Source organism: Arachis ipaensis, chromosome B1 (assembly GCF_059453495.1).
Source record: "Arachis ipaensis isolate K30076 ecotype BB chromosome B1, ASM5945349v1, whole genome shotgun sequence".
NCBI classification, from domain to species: Eukaryota; Viridiplantae; Streptophyta; class Magnoliopsida; order Fabales; family Fabaceae; genus Arachis; species Arachis ipaensis.
Window position 1 is genome coordinate 13,771,295 of NC_142436.1, and position 20,389 is coordinate 13,791,683.

General features: G+C 33.6%; 1 protein-coding gene across 1 annotated transcript; it reads left to right on the forward strand.

Moving 5' to 3' along the window:
- The first annotated feature begins 6,604 nt into the window (after positions 1 to 6,604).
- On the forward strand, positions 6,605 to 19,342 carry LOC107625420 (protein MICRORCHIDIA 2). Its single transcript, XM_016328049.3, has 18 exons — positions 6,605 to 6,917; positions 7,161 to 7,235; positions 8,756 to 8,790; positions 9,043 to 9,121; positions 9,223 to 9,312; positions 9,764 to 9,839; positions 10,811 to 10,889; positions 10,989 to 11,117; positions 12,198 to 12,296; positions 12,991 to 13,101; positions 13,202 to 13,351; positions 14,927 to 15,019; positions 15,373 to 15,424; positions 15,521 to 15,632; positions 16,302 to 16,536; positions 18,117 to 18,208; positions 18,842 to 18,884; positions 18,976 to 19,342. The coding sequence occupies exons 1-18, from the start codon at positions 6,635 to 6,637 to the stop codon at positions 19,066 to 19,068; spliced, it is 1,926 nt and encodes a 641-aa protein (XP_016183535.3). The 5' UTR covers positions 6,605 to 6,634; the 3' UTR covers positions 19,069 to 19,342.
- The last annotated feature ends 1,047 nt before the right edge of the window (positions 19,343 to 20,389 follow it).

The following is a 20,389-nucleotide window of genomic DNA, read 5'->3' on the forward strand; positions in this document are numbered from 1 at the left end:
ACTTGGTAACTAATATCCGGGTATTAAATCGAGTTTTCTGTAGTTATTACCCTTGCATTAGAGCATTCAAACATTGTAAATCAATTGTCCAGGTGGATGAGACTCACTAGTATGAAAAGTATAAGGGTTGTTTGTTGGTTGTAGTTTTACAGGATGGTAACAACAACATCGTCCCCATTGCATTTGTCATTGTAGAGGGAGAGACTTCTGATGCATGACACATTTTTCTTAGTAACCTGTGATAACATGTGGTGACTCGGAATGGTGTGAGACTGATATCTGATTGACACGGATCCATCAATGCAGCAGTTGCCCGTAATAACAGAGCTTGGTCGCCTCTTAAAGCTTTCCACATGTTTTGCATCACGCATATAGAGTCAAATTTTTTGAGAAAGTTCAAGACAATGTACATGCAAAAGCTTGTCATCAATATAGGTAACGTTGAGTATGTCAAAGTTTGTTATTAACAGAGTTACCTTTATATAGTATTTCTCATGTATAATGTTTCTCCTTTTATTTTATTGCACAGGATATTTGAGGATGGTTTGCGAATACGGCATGCGTTACAAGCATTTACGAGAACGAGGCGAGGCTTACACTAACTGGTTAAGCTGAATCCCCCGCGAATAGTATGTGTTGGCATTCGATGGTGGTTACCGATGGGGTAACAAGACCACGAACCTAGTGAAATGCATCAACTCAGTCTTGAAGAGAGCACGTAATCTCCTTGTCACTGCACTTGTCAAAGGAACGTTCTACAGGCTTAATGAGTTGTTCACCCGAAAAAAAGCCGAGAGCTCGAATTAATGTTGGACATATTTTTCTGAGCTTGTGACCTCAAAATTGCATTCAAATCAACTTGCATAAGGAAATATCCAGGTTAATTGCTTCGACATGCAGAATGAGGTCTTTGAAGTGTGTGAGATGCCAAGTGGATTGGAGAATGCCATCGACCTCTGTCGACAACGATGTGACTGTGGCGAGTTCCAGGTGGATCGAATTCCATGTTGACATGTATTTGCATGTCGTGCAAATCAATGTCTAGATTGGCAAGTGTATGTTCATGATGTTTATAAGATGGACCAAGCTCGAAGGATTTACTAAGCTAGGTTTAGGCCACTAGGGAATCCCACTACATGGCCTGCTTACCACGGGCCTCGATTCGTACCAAATCCATTCCTGAGACAAGTTACCAAAGATCGCCTATGGATGACGTGTTTCTTGAACGAGATGGACACGCGAATGTTACGTGATCCTGAACGATGTAGGCAATGAGGGGACGAGGGCCATAGCCGTAGTAGATGCCGTCAGTCGGGTGATGCAAGTGCCGGCAATAATGCGCAGTAGAGTTCTATATTTTATCCGAGTTTTACATTTTATCCAATTACTCTATGACATTTGCGAATTTATATTTTATCAAATTACTCTATGACATTTGCGACTTTATATTTTATCTAAACTCTCTATGATATTTGGAACTTTATAATTTATCCAAGTACTCTATGACATGCATAGTAATGATACATAAAAAAGTTAAGTACACAACAACTACTTTCTCATCGTCTACTTTACATCTTTCACAAAACTCTTGCACTTCTTGGCAGCCCTTTTGAACGCGGACGGGTGAACCGATTAGCACTACAATGTGGCGGATCAACTCTAAAATTGTAGCCTTTACTTATCTCATCTAGAGTTCGTACCTCACCTGTATACAACAACAAAATTACTTGAATATAAAAGTAAACCTGTACTATACGAATATAATATAATATAATCAAACAACAAAAATGTAAACCTGAACTATATGAATATAATATAATATAATCAAACACTACATCCAAATATGAATATAATATAATCAAACAACAAAAAATGTAAACCTGTACTAAGCCCTGGATCATTACCATCATAATCATTATTGTGGGATTCTTGATCCTCATGCACATCCTCATCTTCATCATCCTTGTCATCCTCATTATCCAGTTGCTCTACTAGATAGTCATCAGTCTCTTACTCAATTGTCTTAGTATTTTCTTTAATTAGTCCCATTGAAACACGTCGAGGGTTTTGGCTGTTAAGAATTCCTCGACCACCGTCATTCCTACTAGAGTCTGCAGATACTTTACCTCCAGAAGTACCTGAGGAAGTGCGAGTTGGATGCCTCGCGTCCAAAGAATACCTACCCGGCATCATATCAGGTTGATGGTTAGATTGTGATTAGCCTGGATCTGCAACCATGAACCCAAGTAATTAGATAAATGAAGCTCCGTCTCTTGTGTCAAACTGTGGAGTACTCCAATATTGCTGATGTAATGGGTATGACGGGATAAACTGTGTTTGAGGTACATATGGGATCGAGGACTGTGGTTGTTCTTGTGGAGGTGGAGGTAGCAGTAGCGGTGACTGTGACTCCTGCTCTTGATTGTCATCATCATTAACGGGATTACCCGCATCATTCTCTTGCACCACAAGATCCAATAAGTTCAAGTGGTTGCCATATTTTGCACGGTACCAATACATGTAAATCTCTAAGAGATTCATGGAAGCCTCCACTATATCACCCAAAATGAATGAGTCGTGGCTGTGGACCAGTCAATATTCTTAGGACCAGTAAGGACTTTCCCATGTACCTTATCTAGACTCCGTTCTTGATGAGGAACTCTCTGGACGAAACCAAACTGTCGCATAAACCTATCAGTTGCATGCCGCTCAATGCAATCAAATGATATCAATGACATCGTAGTTGTTCCGAGGGTTACCTGAAACTGGTGGTCGATCTCGGACGAGATCTTCTGTACTGGTCGGAGCCGACGTGTCCGGTCGGTGGATGACGGCCGGAGCGGGTGTGTCCGACTTGTTGGATTGACTGCACTGCTGATCCTTCATCTCCGGAGGGTGGGGGGTACCTGCAAGAGACTCCGATGCTTAAGTTAGCATGGGTATTAAGCAGGTTTTACGTAGAATCAGAGTATGAGTTATACCTGGGTGCTCCAGTGTATTTATAGTAGTGTGGGCTGACCTTTCTGATAAGATAAGTTAGTTATCTTATCTTATCTTATCTTATCTTATCTTAAGTCAGCTTATCTTCAAGGGAACTGCCTTTATCTCTATAGGCTTGGATTGCCTTTGGATCTGGGTCGTGTTCCTCTATTAGGGCCCTTTACTGGGCTTTCCTGTTGGTTTGACCGATCTCTTTAAGAAGAGATCGGGTAGGCGGACCTGAAGAGGTCGGTCGCCATGTCGTTAAACATCCCGGGTCGGATAGCTCGACCCAGGGTATGAACAGTAGTGCTCCACACAACTGAGTGTATGTAGATGTCTGCAGGAATTATATTTGGCTCAATGTGATCAATACTATAGGCCTCCCACACAAACTGCACACAATAAAAGAAACAGATTATTACAAGCCAAATAATATTAACACTAAACCTGACACAAATACTTCTTTAATGACAACATACCTAGCCTTCTTAAAGATTATCCAATGACTTCCAAAAGTGAGCAAAACTAAGAAATATATAGCGTTGGTCTGCACGCTCCCATTTACTCCACTTAATATGATTTATTTCGTTAACACAATTTCATTCTAAATATGAAAATACGATGTTAGTCGATAATTTTACATGTTTGCAAGCAGAAAACTGCAGGGTTTTTTGAGAATCGACGCAAGAAATGGTAGACGGATCCAAGCCCAAGCTAGTAGAAGTGTTAGTGGACCATTGATTTCCTTGCAGTCAAAATGAGATACCCTACATAACGCTTTGTACAGGTGTGCTAGGCATGCCGATCCCCAACTATATTGTCCAATACTGCCAAAATCACGAAGCAAAGGCAGAAACTTCCAGTGCACAGCTGCCCCAGACTTGTCTCCAAACAAGATCGTACCAAATAACAACATAATGTGGCACTTCACGTACCTCTGAATGCTATTTTCATCAATCAACTGTAAACGATCTTTTAAATCCCGAAGCCACATCAATTTTAGGAAGCTTTCTCTACAGTCTGACTTTCTTGGTGCAACCCCAAATTGGTACAAACACTCAGCCTCTAAGGTTTCGTGACTACTCATAGTCACTCCTGTCACTGAAAAACGATTTGTCGAAAGACCAAGAATAACAGCCACATCTTTTAGTGTCACAACACACTCACCAACTAGAAGGTAAAATGTGTGTGTGTCTGGGTGCCACCTCTCGATTAGAACATTTACCATTGCTTTCTGACATTGAACTATTTCAATCTAACAAACGTGATAAAAACTGGTAAACCGTAAATGCTCTTCCGCAATAAGATTGTACCGATTCGGAGGCAGTAAGTGATTACATGTCAAATTCTGTGAACTCTACAAAAATATAGCAAACTATTAGTCAAATGATTAATAATTACTAATTTACTACTAAAAATTAATAATTTTCTAATAATAGTAACTAATTTATTAAACTAATACTAAACTTACTATTAATTAGCTAATTTAGTAACTAGCACGTATGCATAATACGACAAACCTATCAATTATTTAACTATCATTATTAAAAAATTAAAAAATTTAACTACACAAAACATATTAATTAAATATCTAACAATAATCATTAATTATTAAAAATACCAAAAACTAAATTTATTTTACTAAACTCCACAATAATAATTGAAAATCTAAATTTAATTAACAAAACTAAAAATTATTTTGAATAGTTTTTAATTTTCAAAAATCATGATATTATTATTCATATTAAATATTTTAGTAAACTGTTTTCTAAATTTTCAATAATTAATTATAATTTTTATAATTATTACAACAAATTCTAAACATATATTTTTTACTAATCTACTACATTAGTTAGTCCAAATATTATCATTCATTAAAATGTTCACTAACTAAATTTAAATATATATTTTTAACTATTACACTAATTATCGTTAAAAATATTAATTTTTAACATTATTTATAATATTTGTTACATAAAAAAATTTAAAAAACAAACTTACATAATCAAAATGGTAAAAATAATTAATAATATAAAATTCAGAACGATCAATATCTTTATATTTTTGCTTTTTTGACATTGTAATTTTTTTGAAGGTTTGAAGAAGAGTTATAGTGAAGAAAAAAAAAGAAAATAGTGACTGAGGCTAAAGAAAGAGACTTCAAAGAGAGAGAGTAGGACTTCAGGAAAGGGGTCATGTTCGTATAAAGAGATCACCGTATCAGGGATCAATGCATGTGGACATGTGATTGGGAGAACACAAATCAAACGATTCGATTTGTGTACCTTAAATCAGACCATCCGATTATTTTCTCTGAACTCGGACCGTTTAATTTTTTTAATCTGACACCACAGCTGCGTTAAGCACCCTGAACCTCCTAAAATATCATCGCTTTCATATCTAAATTAAAAAGTGGGAATAAGGAATAGGAACTAATTGGATTATGGATCTAATAAACTTTGTTATACACCTAGCCCGTTAAATCAAGGCCCGGCCTAATCTGCTGAGTTTCTCTCTAGGCACGAGTTTAGCCAACCGCCTAATTTTTGGGAATTGATCTTCTTAATTGTTAAAAAAAATTGAAGGTGTAAAGTGTGATCTTTAATCCTTCATTACTCTCTCTCATATTTATTATTGTCCCACTTATAAAACTAATAATGAAAGATCACACTTTCCTCCCTCAATTGTTAAAATAAAATTGAGAGGATCCATTCTCCTAATTTTTTGTCCAAAATTCTCGAGGGAGTCAGTCTCCATTTCGGAGTTGAGTAGTTCATGTTAGGAAATTATGTTAATTTCCTAATTTGTTTGTGGGTAATACATATATTAATTATAAATTTATAATCATAAATTATGATATTTCAAATTAAATGACTTATATAATGGTTATCTCATTTATTACTATAAATGCTAAATTGAATAAGTCATCATTACTTTTGATTTGGAATTAAATGAGAATAAAATCATATATTATCTTTTGTCCTTAGATAATTATCTTTTGGATTTTAGATATATTAACTTTTGGACTTTAGATATTATTTTATTTGGGCTTTAGGGTTTAATAGGTGCCATGCTCAAATATAAATAGGCCTTCATGTTTCATTTCCAACATACCAAAGTCGTCTTTGTTGTTCTTTTTCCATCAAAAGAGTTGCAATTCAGCCGCCTAGGAATACAAAAGACTTTGGTTGAGGAAGATCGAAAGAAGTATAACATCCAAATCTTTCCATCCATTTGACTTTTATGAGTAAAGGTACGCTTACGCATAGATATTTTTGGTAATTTAATATGGATGATCTCAGTTAATAAAATGAAGAAGTATAGGGAGCCATTATATGTTCCGTATAATGTATACAATGGGAGTTAATTTCAAATTAAAATTAAAGTATCAGATGTTTATTTAAAGCGATTCAGTAGGATATCATATGTTTATTATCCCTGGTATTTGGATGGTTATTCTGGATAATATGAGTGTATTGTGTTTGATAAATTAATAGTATTTTACTTTAGATGTTCGAATGTTCGAACCTGTACGATAGCGGCAGATAGTTACTTCTTTTTATTGGGCCAAAAAAATCAGCCCATTGTACGCATTGTATACTAATAAAATTATTTATTCCTAACAGTTCACACTCTTCCAATTTCCACTGCCATGTCTCTCACACGCAACTCAGATAAAATCGACCTCCCCGTCGACGAAGTCGCAAGCGACGACGAAGATGCTGTGGCCTTGGCCGCACGCCCCCCATCCAATGGCGGTTCAGCCAGGAAGTCTTCACCGGCGTCGACCGCACAAGCCCAGCTTCAGCGGCAGAAAACTGGCGCGTCAAATTCAGCGCTGTCAGCCTACGAAGGAGAAACCATTCGTTTTCGAAGCTTCTGGAAGGCCGGGGACTACGTCGTTGGTCCCTCTTCGAAGCCAGCACCCTTTGAAGGCACAAACACGCAACCCTTAAGCATCTTAATTTCCCTCTCATTTTATTCAAACCACCATTTTAACGTTCCAAACCTGCAGTTTACACTCCTTTCTAATTCTGTGTTCTTTTGAATTGTTTTCTTTTGCTTGTTACTATTCATTTTGTATATTCTTCTTGTTCTTCTTCTTTTATTTATTTATGTATTTTGGTCTTTGTTTTAAGTTCACATTAGGTCTGTCACTGATTTTGCCCTAATTGCAGGTCACCTGGAGCATGCTCGAGTTCATCCCAAGTTTCTGCATTCCAACGCAACTTCGCATAAGTGGGCTTTTGGGGGTGTGCTTTCTTTGAATCACTTGTTTTCATCTTATGCATACACTTTTTCGTTTTTTATTACTAGGGTTTGCTAACATTTGTGTTAGGGCACTACAACAACAGTAAGTAGTGTCAATTACATGGATCAAATGATGCCATTGAGTACTATCGTGATCATGTCTATATTGTTTACACATTTCGCTAGTCTACCATCCATCTCATCCACCATCCTAATTAACTTATGCTATGTCGATCTTTTTCCCATATGTCCAAATCAGACAAGATTCTACCATCTTTTCGACAATTGGCCGCTCATCCATCTTAGCATCCTTGTCTCTACCGCAGTTAACTTATGTCATCTTCCCCCTTTATCGTCCAATACTCTGTTATGTATAAAATAGCCGGTCTAATGACAGTGCCATAAAATTTACTTTTTAAGTTTTGAAAGTACTTTGTTCTCAAGTATAAAAACCAGATGCATTCTGTCATTTTGACTGGCTTGCTTGAACCTTATGTTTAACATCCTTTCAATTTCTCCATTATCTTATATGATACACCAAGACACATAAAACACTTGTGATAGTTTCTCCAATTTTTATTTCAGTATTAGTGTTAGGGCACTAATACTAAGAAAAATAAGTAAGTTGTTAAAGTTTCATAATTTATTTTTTCTATGATAACTTACCATTTTTTAATTCTTTAACAGATGTCCTTGGGGCCATCCATAGCCTCAAGCTAGTCTTTCTCAAGCAAAATTTAAAATGTAGTGTTGTATCAAAAAATGGAAACAAATCCGTTTAGTTCTGAACTTCTGATTATTTGAAAAACATTTTACAATTTGATTTTTTTATATTGTTGAGAAAAAGCTGAAAACTGATTTGAATCAATAGCTACACTGCTTAGCTTTTTCAAAATGGCTGTAAGATTATTATTATTGTTATTATTATGATTATTATTATTAGTTATTTTATAAAATTTAGGCAAATATGTGAAAATATATTTTTTCAGTTAAAAAGATGAAGCAAAAGCACCTGTAGTTGCATCATCGTGGTGTTTGGTAGAAGCAGTTCTGGTTGTAACCACTTGAGAATTTGGTTGCTTGAGTCAGATTAAGCTGCATAGCAACTTATGCTCTTAGACTTTATGAAATGTGAACAATGTTAATAGCAGTATCTTGAAAACCTTCTTTCTGAATGCCATGATGTCGCGTTCTAGATTGTTGTCCCAGGTTGTTTCTAAGACTGGATTTTTCCAAAATGAAAATGTTGAGCTTTCATCCAAAGACTTATTTATAGAATTTGAACCTTATCATTGTGCCAAGACTTACCTTCTAATGAGAGGAAAAGCGAAAAGAAAATGATGAGATTTCAAGTTGCCTTTGGATAGCAAGAAGAATGTTTTGGAATCTTTTAATTTTTTAACCCTTTCTTTTTCAGCATGAAGTGAAGACTTCTTTGTGTTATGCGATTAATAGTTAATTGTAGACTTCTTGTTTATCATAAATTACACTTCTATTCATGTGTGGTTTTCTTTGTTGGCAGCAATTGCTGAACTGGTGGATAATGCCGTTGATGAGGTATGATTTAAGTTTTGTAACATAATTTTAACAGTTGCATAATTTCCTTTAATTCTTATTATACTGTGTATTTCATGGCTTCTGCACCTCTATTACCAGTTTCATAACACACAGTTTCTTGTTGTTGCTTACTTTAAGTAGAGAAAGTGTTTTTAGTTGCCATTTTGTTGGAGCTTTTGAATAAGCTATTTTGACACTGTTGCTTTTGTAGAAATGACATGAATAGTTTCTGAATTTCCTTTGTACTTCTAGATTCAAAATGGTGCAACCTTTGTAAAGATTGATAAGATTGATATCATGAAGGATAATTCACCAGCGTTATCTTTTATAGGTAAGCTATTTAAACAAGCATAATTTTTACTATTGTAGTCCTTTTTGTTGGCTATGCCAAAAAAAAAAAAAAAGACACCGGAGCTCATGTTTCCTTTGCAGATGATGGTGGTGGAATGGATCCTGAAGCAATACGGAAATGCATGAGCTTGGGATATTCCTCAAAGAAGTCAAAAACAACAATAGGACAATGTAATGATCTTCCCTTTTTTGTATATATGTTCCGGATATACCTTGTAAAGTCTGATTACCTTAATATTTTCTTTTGTATATGATTCTAGCTTATAAGGATGGATGTTCTTGATATATGTTTCTAGCTTATAATTATAATGATGCATGTTGTTGATCTAACTGACGATGTTAACTAGCTATATGCTTACATGGTTATTTTGTTCCTTCCGACTTCTCTAATTTCTTTAGTCCAATATGCAAGCTTAGACATCTTGGTGTCATGGAATGAGCTTTCCTTTGTTTCAGGAAGGCAAAGGATTCTATAACACAATATAGTTGTGCTATTAAGTTTCTTATCTTTTTTTTTTTGCCTTCTACTATCTAGTATTTGCTCTCCATTTTACATTATGGAAGTATCTTATGTTGAAACCTTAGTTCTTTATAAAATAAGTTACATCTTGTGTTGTTGTAGATGGCAATGGATTCAAGACTAGTACTATGAGACTGGGTGCCGATGTTATCGTTTTTAGTCGTGCAAAACATTCAGGGTACCTTCCTTTCTCAAATTCACTCATTTTTAGTCCATCTAATCTTGTGCCTAGTCATCTATTTTAGCATCTTTATCTCCATGGCATTCAGCTTATTCTCTTGTTTAGCATGTAGTCCTATGAAACATTGTCAGTCTATACCATGTCAAGAACAATAAAACAAAATGATATTTTGAGAAAATAAAATTGACACAAGCATCACAAACATAAGGGAGAAAGCACACATACAAACAAAAGGCATGAACACCAGTGTAGTTAGGTCTCAGGAAACTGGTGGGTAAGAAATTTTAGTTCATACATTTGTTTATCACTGAAAAGATATCTGTTGTCACTGCAAATAAACAGCCTCAGTCATCTTTGAACTGTACCACCTCAAATTGAGACATAATGATTTAGGCTTGGTGTTTAAATTGTTTGCAACAAGCTAGGAACTTGAAAAACAAGTATTGTGAGGACTGAAGAGAAGAACTCTCTCCCTACCAGTTCTGTGAAGTATATTTCATCTTATAGACACTTATTTTAACGTTGTAAACTTTGTTTATTGTCTCCTTTCCTGAACAAACCAACTTTAGTCAGCTTTTGTCATCTTCTTAATGGGTGTTATACTCTTCTTGTTTCGTAAGAGTCTTTATTATACTGTACATTTTCTTTTATCTTCCTCAGTTCCTTGTAGTGTCTCTGCTGCACTACAATGTTCCATTCTCGTCTCATTAGACTTATTTGTTTCTTGTTTTTCCATTTTATTGCAATAAGATGTCATCTAGTAATAGAATTTTCTCGAGTTCATAGTTACTGATAATTGCGTGCAGGTGCAGTGTGCACACATATAGATGATAGAGTACGAATTATGTTCATGAACTATTTCAGTTCTCTGCAAAACTCGTTTTAGTTTTATTATGAAGGTGTGGTTTGGACCTATTAGTTGTTGATAAGAGTTTATTGTTTTGCATTTCCTATATTTTGTCTTTCAGCCGGGCCACACAAAGTGTGGGTCTCCTATCTTATACCTTTTTGCGGATAACTGGGCAAGATGATGTGATTGTTCCAATGGTGATACTTTCTTTTCAAATGTTCAAATATTAAGTACTGAAAATTTTCATTTGTTTATTTTATATTTTTATGGTTTGTTTCGTTTTTTCCTCCTTTTAGATAGATTTTGATATATCTGGCAACTGGGCTGAGCCAATTATTTATAGCTCACATGATGATTGGTCAGCGAACTTGCAAACAATTCTTGATTGGTCTCCCTTCACATCAAAGGAGGAGCTCATGCTTCAGGTTTGTATCATTCTACTGTATAAGTGTATATTTGTTGAAGCTTTATCGAATGAAGGCTCTGGTTTTCTGGATAAGTTAGCTTTTATTTTTATTTTCTTTTTTGGTAATACTTTAGTAGCTGATCTTGGAAAGGGACAATGCCTGAGAAACATGCAATATGGAGCAGTTTGTGCAAAAAATATGCACTCTAGTGAGAGCCAAGCCAGGATCTTGTTGCAAATAAACTTTTGTGCCAAAGAGACTGGCTTAAGATACTAGTTAGTGTTGGTTTGGATTACCTTTTTTGGGTAAAAAAAGTACCTTTTTTTTTTAAATTGAAGTACTTTTGTTCAATTTTAAACCTATTTGGATACACCTTTTGAAAAAGGCAAATTATTTGCTTTTTCTAAAAGTTAACAATACCTTGCTTTAAAAAAAAAAAAAAAAACAGAAGCAAAAGACGTTTTTAATACTTGAAAACTTTTTTTTTTAAAATGTCTATCCAAATGTGAAATAGCTTTTATCTATTAAAAAAAGATCTTTTAAAAAAAAATTGAAAAAAATAAGTACTTTTTTCAAAGCCAATCCAAATTGACTCATAGTCCAACCATATACAACAGTTGTAGCTTTGTTTGCTTGTTGCCACAAGATTTTTTACCTTCTTAATACAGGCCATATGCAACCTTTCCAAAACATCCTTCACTTGATTCTGTATGCTAGCCAAGGAATTTCATTTTGATACGTGACTATTGATTATGTGTGCGATGATATTTTTTGGACACTTAGAAAAAGTTAGTTTGCCGCTGTTTTCTTTTTTAAATTTAAATTTAAATTATTTATTTTTTCGTTTGTGTGTGTATATTGAAAAGGAAGTGAAAAATCAGTTAGTTGCTTACTGTGGTTGGTTCTAATCACGTTTTAGTTTTTCTATGATGCTGATGCAACTTCTCAGTTTCTCACTAAAACACTTGCGCTGCTAGCAGATGATTTGTGCATTAAGTTTAATGTGTTAGTCATATTTATACACTTGTTCTACATTTGATAAAGTTGTTAAGTTTTGTGCCTCCTTTTACTGATAAGTTTATTTATATTACTTCTCAGTTTGATGATATAGGATCTCATGGAACCAAAATCATAATATATAATTTGTGGTTGAATGATGAAGGGATATATGAACTGAGTTTTGATGACGATGCTGAGGTATGTTGTGCATCTTTTTGATATATTAAATTTTTTCTTTTTTCCCCTTTTCTTTTTGGGGGGGGGGGGGGGAAGTGGGGAGTGGGGGACTTAATCTATTCTTTACTGTTAGTGTTAGCAGAAAAATATACAAATATATCTTTGTTAGCATGTCTTGAAATGTATCTTTAGTTTAGAGAAATTGAGAAAAAGAGAAGGGAGGCTGCCAACGAATTTATTTATTAAATTTTGATAAAACAGTTTTCTCGCAATTGACAAAGGATGAATATCAAAAGGTTCAGGAGGACAAGGCCTCATTTTTATAAGAATAATATTTAACAAAAGCTAAAAAATCAATTAAGTTTTCCAATTTGTGGTAATTCTGACTAAGACATTGATGGAGCTGTAATAGAAAGAGTGAAATAAAAAAAAGGGGGGGGGGAGGGGATCCTTTTCTTTTTCTTTTTTTCCTTAAAATAACTGCAGCTTGTATTATTGGGATTATTTGAGTTTCAATATCATACCCAGTTCTAGGAAATATATAACTTCTGAACTTAATGTCGTTGTCAATGCATTCATGTCGCAATGACCAGTGAGCGCAATGGTAGTCTGTGCATCTGAACTTCTGCATGCTAGGAGTTTCCTTAGATATTTAATTACTTTGATATCATACATCAACATGACAGCAGTCACGATCTGCTTTAACTTTGTTCAGGATATCATGCTGAGAGATGAGGCTAATCAGGGTGGAACGGGGAAAAAATTGAAGAAAAAAATTGTTGAACTTCAGTCGCATGTTTCTTACCGCCTCCGTTTTTCATTAAGGGTAACTGTTATATGCTGAATCTTTTCAACAATTTTAATTATCTGCTGCAGGGGTGTGTGTGTATATATGTATATTCTGATTTACCTTTTAAATGTTTCAGGTGTATGTTTCAATGCTATACCTGAGAAAATTTTCCAACTTCAAAATCATATTAAGGGGAAAACCTGTGAATCAGTTTAACATTGCAGATGAGTTAAAGCATTCTGAAATTGTTAGGTACAAGCCCAAGCTAGCCACAGCAGCAAAGGAGGTGAGGCCCATGATATGAGAGTTCAGATTTTGAATTCCATAAAAAGGAATTTCATGTAGCACTACCTTGAAAATTGATACACTTCATGAAATATCATTTCGTTGATAAAATATAAACTGAAAGCCTGCATGACATAACTTGTTGATATTCATCATGTTTTCATAAATTTTTTCATTGATAAATTGAAGCATTCATTTCATATAAATCCAGAATAAGTGGCTCATTACAGGAGTTCTCCCAATAATATTGTGTTTAAAGGATTTCCAAAGCAAATATATAGTGTATTGAATGCTGAATACTTGGGATTTTGATTTCCAACCATTAGATTAAAAATACCCTTTAAAAATCCTGTGTTCATTATACTTACCGGTGTTCTAGTTCTATGTATTATTATGTACTATTTGTTTATTTGGGTGCCATTATTTTAGGACAAAGATTTGTTTAAATAAGAAAAGTACTTTTAATCTGTATTGACACGCTAGGTAAATTTTTAAAGTAAAATTACTAGAAAAGAACTGAAAGATTTCTTTGAGAAGCCATAAATTTCATCTTTTAATAAAAGATACTTGTAAAATAAAAAGGAAGTTTAAGGATAAATGAAGATATTTTAACATTATCTTATTATAAATTAGTATCACAACATCTATCATGAATCATATCTATCTTTAGACCATTTTATTTAAATTTCTTTTAGTAATTTGCTCGTAATGCCCGCTAGTTTTGTTAGATTTACCTTAACCTATAGTTGTAGGACTACCTTCCAGCTGATCTACTCTATTGAAGTGGGTCTCTAAAAGTGTTCTTCAAACCTTTTCATAACATCTAAGGCAAGATCCACTGTTTTCTAAATAATTTGTACTACCTCAACTCTATCTAATGTAGTAATTCCTAATCGTAATCTGGATTAAAGCTTATTTTCTTATTGACTTATCCTGCCCAATGTGTAGTCCCAAAAACATTGCAAATATACCCTTAACCTATGGTGGTACTTTGTTTTTCTCTCAAATAATATCTGGATCGTTTTAGACACTGGAAATAAGATAGATACTCAAATCTCATGACTTATGGTGTATTATTCTTGATTCACTTCTAAGTTCCAAACTTACATTCCTTGTACTCCATCTTATTTTATGTTATGTAAACCCATGCTCTTCTCAAAGCTTTTCTCTGGCTCCGCAACTCATCATTCTCATTTTTTCTTTTGTTGATTTCCTATTTGGACTTTTTTATTGGCAGAAAGCATGTGCCACTACGGCACTACCTAGTATTAAATATGTTGAATAAATATATCCAGGACATTGAGAAAATTTATAAATTATATCCAAATGTAGTATAAAGTTTGCTTTGTTAAAGTAAATATCTTTTAAGAAAGGATCTATTTGGGGAAAATAATCTAGATTAGCCTCAATTGTGATGGATGTATATTATATTCTTTATGAATATGTGACCTCCACTTGCACTTGGTGTGGTTTGTTTCTTACTTTTTGTTTCTAATAATTTAAGGGTTTCTTATTTCTCTTTCCTTCTATTCTTTCCCATTGCAATTTGAAACTAATCTCTTTCATATTCTTTAAGGTTACTGTGGATACGACCATTGGATTTGTCAAGGAAGCTCCTAATCTTAACGTGTCTGGATTTAATGTGTACCACAAAAATCGCCTAATTAAGGTATTTTCTGGTTATGTTTTCAACTCGATTTTATATCTCTCTCATTTGGGAAAACTCTTCATTTCTTTTCTTTCGACCTTTGGAAAGTATCGTCTTTTACAGTCAAAGAAATGAAATGTAGAATGTTCAACTTGAAAGTTACAAATGAATTCAACTACAAACTCAATTTTTACCTTAACTTTACAAGTCTTTCAACTGATGCTTGATTTTTAAATTTTGGTGAAGACAAATGACAGAACGTCAGAACTTTACATTGTTTGTTATCATAAGTATGACTAAAGTAGCAATTTGTTTGCTATTTATTTATTTATAATTCTGATGGTCTCGTAACAAACCTTTTTGTGAGCATGCAGCCCTTCTGGAAAGTAGTACCAGATGGTTCATCAAAAGGGATGGGTGTTGTTGGTATTTTCCTGTTCTTAAAACTGTTGAGCCCTCTGTGTCTGCATTTTCTTCAATATTTCCATGTTTTGTAGTTTACTGACATATTGTAACATGTAGGGGTTCTTGAAGCCAATTTTATGGAACCAGCACACGACAAGCAGGATTTTGAGAGATCATTGCTTTTCATAAGGATGGAGGCCAGGCTGAAACAAATGACAATGGATTACTGGTTTGTGACTGCATAATAAATATTTTATTTTAATTTTATGTAACAATAATTAAACTTATAGTACATATGTAGCTAAGGAAGGGAAGAGGAAACATTGAACCTGACTCGGTCATTTTAAGTGTGCATTTGTTTCTGATTTTCAAAGAAGTTGTTATGCTTTTATTTATTTATTTATTAATTAATTAACATGAGAAACGCTGAAAACTGATTTTTATAAGAAGCTACTCGTTTTAACTACTCCTTGAGGAATTTTGTGATGGACTTATAAGTCCATAAGGGGAAAAAAAAGGAGTAAACGTCCAAATTGGTCCTCAATGAATTTTAGATCGAACATTTCTGTTTTCAACAAGTTTTTATTCTCTAGAAGACTTCGAAAATTATTCCTGTCAGACAGATTGGTCTCTTCGTTGCTTTCAGTCAATTTTTTAATGTGAACGTTGGACAAATAAGTTCATAACAATTTTTTATATAAGACAATTAGGTCTCCAAAAAATCTTAGACTAGTATGCTGTTAATAGATGATATTGTAAATGTTTGTAAGAGGTTTTTGATATGTCTTTTCTTGAATATCCATATATTAAGATCGAAAATTTTTTTATTTAAATGATGTACTCCTCTCATATTATGATGTTGATATTGATTTGGTGAAATTCGTTTCGGACTAGACAGGAAAGCTTGTTGTCACTTGGTTGGATATCAGCCACTAAATTTCAAGTCACAGAGTGCGCAAAAGGAACGCCAAATTCAAAAGTCTGCTCGACGTACAACTTATCCTCAGATTGAATTGCCTGATGATGAAGAGGAAATTAATTTTGTAGCTGGGCACGGAGAAAATCCAAGTTCAGATTACTCAATTGTGAATCTTCCAGAAAACGGCATGCGGCCATTGAATCAGGGGCAACATGTAAGTAGCTGATGTACTTTTATCTGATATAGGCTTGGTTTGGTAAAGCTTTTATTTTTCGAAAGTAGCTTATAAAAGCTGTCTTTTAAAAGACAGTAAAAGCTGCAGCACTTGCGTTTGGTAAAATCAAGTTAAAAATAACTTTTAATAAGCACAAGCACTACAATTGTGTTTGGTAAAACAACTTTTAAAAATTAAAAAAATTATAATAAACATATTTATAACGAAGAATAATCTTTTTTTTTTTCAAATTTGAGAGACCAATAATTTAAATATTTATTTGTTTTACTCTCTATATTAATATAAATAGAGTTATCATTAGTCAATAATAAAACTTGTATTTAATCCAATGTTAGTACTGATATGTCCATTACCCATCTATATATATTGATTCACTTTTACAAATCACAGAAAATGGGACACATATCTCAAGTAAAATTATATATCTATATTTACATATGTATATATACGTTATTATAATTTTGACTAATGTTCATGAAGTTAGTGTACGAAAATTTTATGATTGGTTTCCATAAATAACAGAGAAAAACAAACATCTACTAAAAAATACAAAAACAACGCACACAAAATAATATAAATAGATAGAAGTTCATACCTAATACGTGATAGAGATGTATTTGTGTTGAAATTATGAAGATTAGGTTGAAAAATAAAAAATATATAAAGATTGTGTTAATAATTAATAATGGTAATTTTGAATATTTATTATATTAGATTTTTTTTTTAATTTTGATAAGCACAAGCCAACTTTAAAAAGCTCCCTCTTAGCTGCTTTCAAAAGCACCTCTAACTTTTAAAAGCCGCAAGCACAAGCACTTAGGCTTTTTAATTTACCAAACGCAAAATGAAGTGCTTGTGCTTTTAAAAAGTACAAGCACCTCTTCAAAAAGCTTTACCAAACCCAGCCATAGGGTAAAATGCAGTGTTGGCTTCTATATGAACCTAACTCGGAAGAAATAATAATTTGATTGGTGTGAATTTTAACCAAAAAAATCTGTTAGAAAGTTGGAGCATGTCCATAGTTGTTTCTATGCTTGTGTCTTCTTTGTAGATTTTGTAACTGGGTACAAAGTTATGAGAAGGAGAATTATTAAATGTTCTTGGATTGTTATGTGAGATTGTGCTCATTTCATTCAAATTGGCATTGCAACCACGATTTATAGTTGGATCTTTTGCCTTTTAACTTAAACATAAAATCCAAGGTTGGATAATAAATAAGGAAGTGAGTTGTACATCTACCATGAGATGTAGCTGAGATGTCATGTTATAAATGGAAAGAGCATAATTTTATAATGACAGGAGAATATATAATAATTTCTCAAGATAATAGAAGAAAACAAATTTCATAAGTCCCCAGAACCAAGCCTTATTTGAATTGGTTGATTAGTGGTTGCATCCTACTTGAAAAAAAAGAAACTGTCACTTTTTTCTAGGCTTAGGAATGCCTATATAAAATGTTGAATTGCTCTCAACCAAACCAACAAAAATATTGTTGTATGAATCTTCTGAGCAGGTTATGTTTTTTATTGATCAAGATCATGTATTGTTTCTTTTAACAGGGTACGTCTGATAAGATATCAGCGTCTGTCATAACTGCGGGATCCATTTCTATTGATAAAATCTGTGAAGAGAACATAGAGCTTTTCATGAGGTAAATATTATTTCAAATTGTTTGTGGATACAAACCAATATTTTTTTTTTTCATTTTAATCCCTGCTATAGCTATTGTCTAGTTGTACACTTTTACTTGATTATTCAAATGTAAAAAATTAGAACAACTTCTTTCTCTGGTAGTATTGCGTTAGATAGTAATTTTTTACTTTATGAAGTTCAGCATGCAAGTCTAACATGATGGTGATTTTGATCCAACAATTTGGTTGATTATAATGACCACCCTGAAGTTACACTTGGGTTCTGAGACAGAAATACAAAGACGAGACAGATGATATTTTTGTCCGCAATTTAACGAAATACGCAAAATGAATGAATTCTGTTATATATATAGTGCATGTATGGTGGCTTTGGTGTCTTAAAAAGTGTTACTGAAATTAAAGCAACGCTTTTTTACTATTTAAATGCTTTTCAATTTAAAAAATTAAAGAAAAAGCGCTATCAAAATGTAGAAAAAGTGACATTAATGTTAACAACACATGTATAGGCATCATAGACCCTATAACCATAGACTCCATCACACATATATGTGTGTGTGTGTGTGTGTGTGTGCAGTTTGTTATTTTAAGTTTCCATCATTGAATTGAGTCCTCAATAAACTCTCTATCTACAGGTTTGAGGAGTACAAGATGAAGGAGATAGAGTTGATCGAGACGGTAAAAGCTAGATAACAAAGTTTGATTATTATGGTTCAAATAGTTATTGCATATTTATATTTGATTGTGTCGTTTTGCTGACCTAAAATAGGTAGAGGTCTTGGAGGCGGAGTTGAAAGAAATCCAAAGCAAGTCCGCTGAACTTTCTTCACTCTTAGAGGCTAAGAGGAACCATAGAGCGTGATAGTTACATGTTGACGCATTATGTTTGCGCCAAGAAAGGGAACATTTTGTGAACCACGTGCCAATGTTACAAAGGCAAGGCTTCTTGTTACTAGTTTAGAGTATACTAGAATCTAATTGGTCCAGGATACATGATTTCTAGTTATTGAGAATCTTGTTATCAAAACCGAATCTTGGTGATCAATCATTTTGCAGAACACACTTTTAAATTTGAAGCACTGTTTTGTATATAAACATTTGGTTAGAGTAGTATTAAGTGTACAAAACTTTTAACTGACTTACTAACCAAGTCACAGCGACCCCACCATGTTGTGCATTGCCTAAGCTTTCACTCATTATAAGGCCCATATAACAGGTGATAAGAGAAATCCATACTTACACAGAACTATGTAGGACTGTCAGTTGTGTTTGGTTACTTGGTTAGTGTGTATTTTGAGACGTAGTGATATAGATATTAAAGATATGAACATAAGAGTACACTTACTTTTTAACTTGTTTTGATGAGACACTACAATAAAAAAAACACATGCAAATCAAATGTCAAATTTGTTCTTAGACTATTGCTCTTTCTCTATAAAAAATTAAGTGGGCCTCACTTAGCTAGTTCAAGAGATAAGAGTTGCCTCATACTTATAAAGATTATCACTGGATGCTCTAATACCATATAAGAAATTAAGTGGGTCTGATTTATAATGTGAAACCACCGTTACTTCTTGAAGAGCTCAAGAAGAGCTCAAGAAGTAAAGGTGGTTTCACATTATAATAACTATCAGGCATTTAATTTTAGACAATGTGGGACTTAATATTCTCCACCAACACAACATTGATTTTTTTAATGTCTACTAAAATCAATCACTTTCAAAAGCTCTAAATAGAAGACAAATTCAATCCAAAAATAATATAATTTAAAAATGATTATATAAAAACCAGAACACAAATTTAGCCCTTTCTCTACTATAAAAACGGTTTGAATCCGCAACATTTATATTAGAAAAACTATCTTGGGTTTTTTTATGAACATTTCTATTGACTCGGTGAGAGGGAAAGAGGGAGGGAGGAGAGGAAGTGACAAGAGAGAAAGAAGAGAGGCAGCGGTGATAGGAGGTGGAGGAGGAGGGAGAGGTAACAGTGATAAGGAGAGAGGGAGGAGAAATAAAAAGGTGAGGAAGGGGTGAATGGATCCTCAATTTTTTTTTCTTTTCAATAGTTTTGTCAAGTGTGATATTTTAACATTTAATATTTTTTCTAATATTTTTTTTTTGGTCCTATTTAAGAAATATATAATGAGAGATTATATTTCATAATAACAATTGGGAGGAAAA

What these genes read in the sequence shown, in the direction of transcription:
- LOC107625420 (XM_016328049.3), top strand. Translation starts at nt 6,635, where the DNA reads ATGTCTCTCACACGCAACTCAGATAAAATCGACCTCCCCGTCGACGAA. An exon ending in AGGAGGAGCTCATGCTTCAG is followed by an intron (nt 11,118 to 12,197) that starts GTTTGTATCATT and finishes ATTACTTCTCAG; the next exon opens with TTTGATGATATAGGATCTCA. An exon ending in AACATAGAGCTTTTCATGAG is followed by an intron (nt 18,209 to 18,841) that starts GTAAATATTATT and finishes CTCTATCTACAG; the next exon opens with GTTTGAGGAGTACAAGATGA.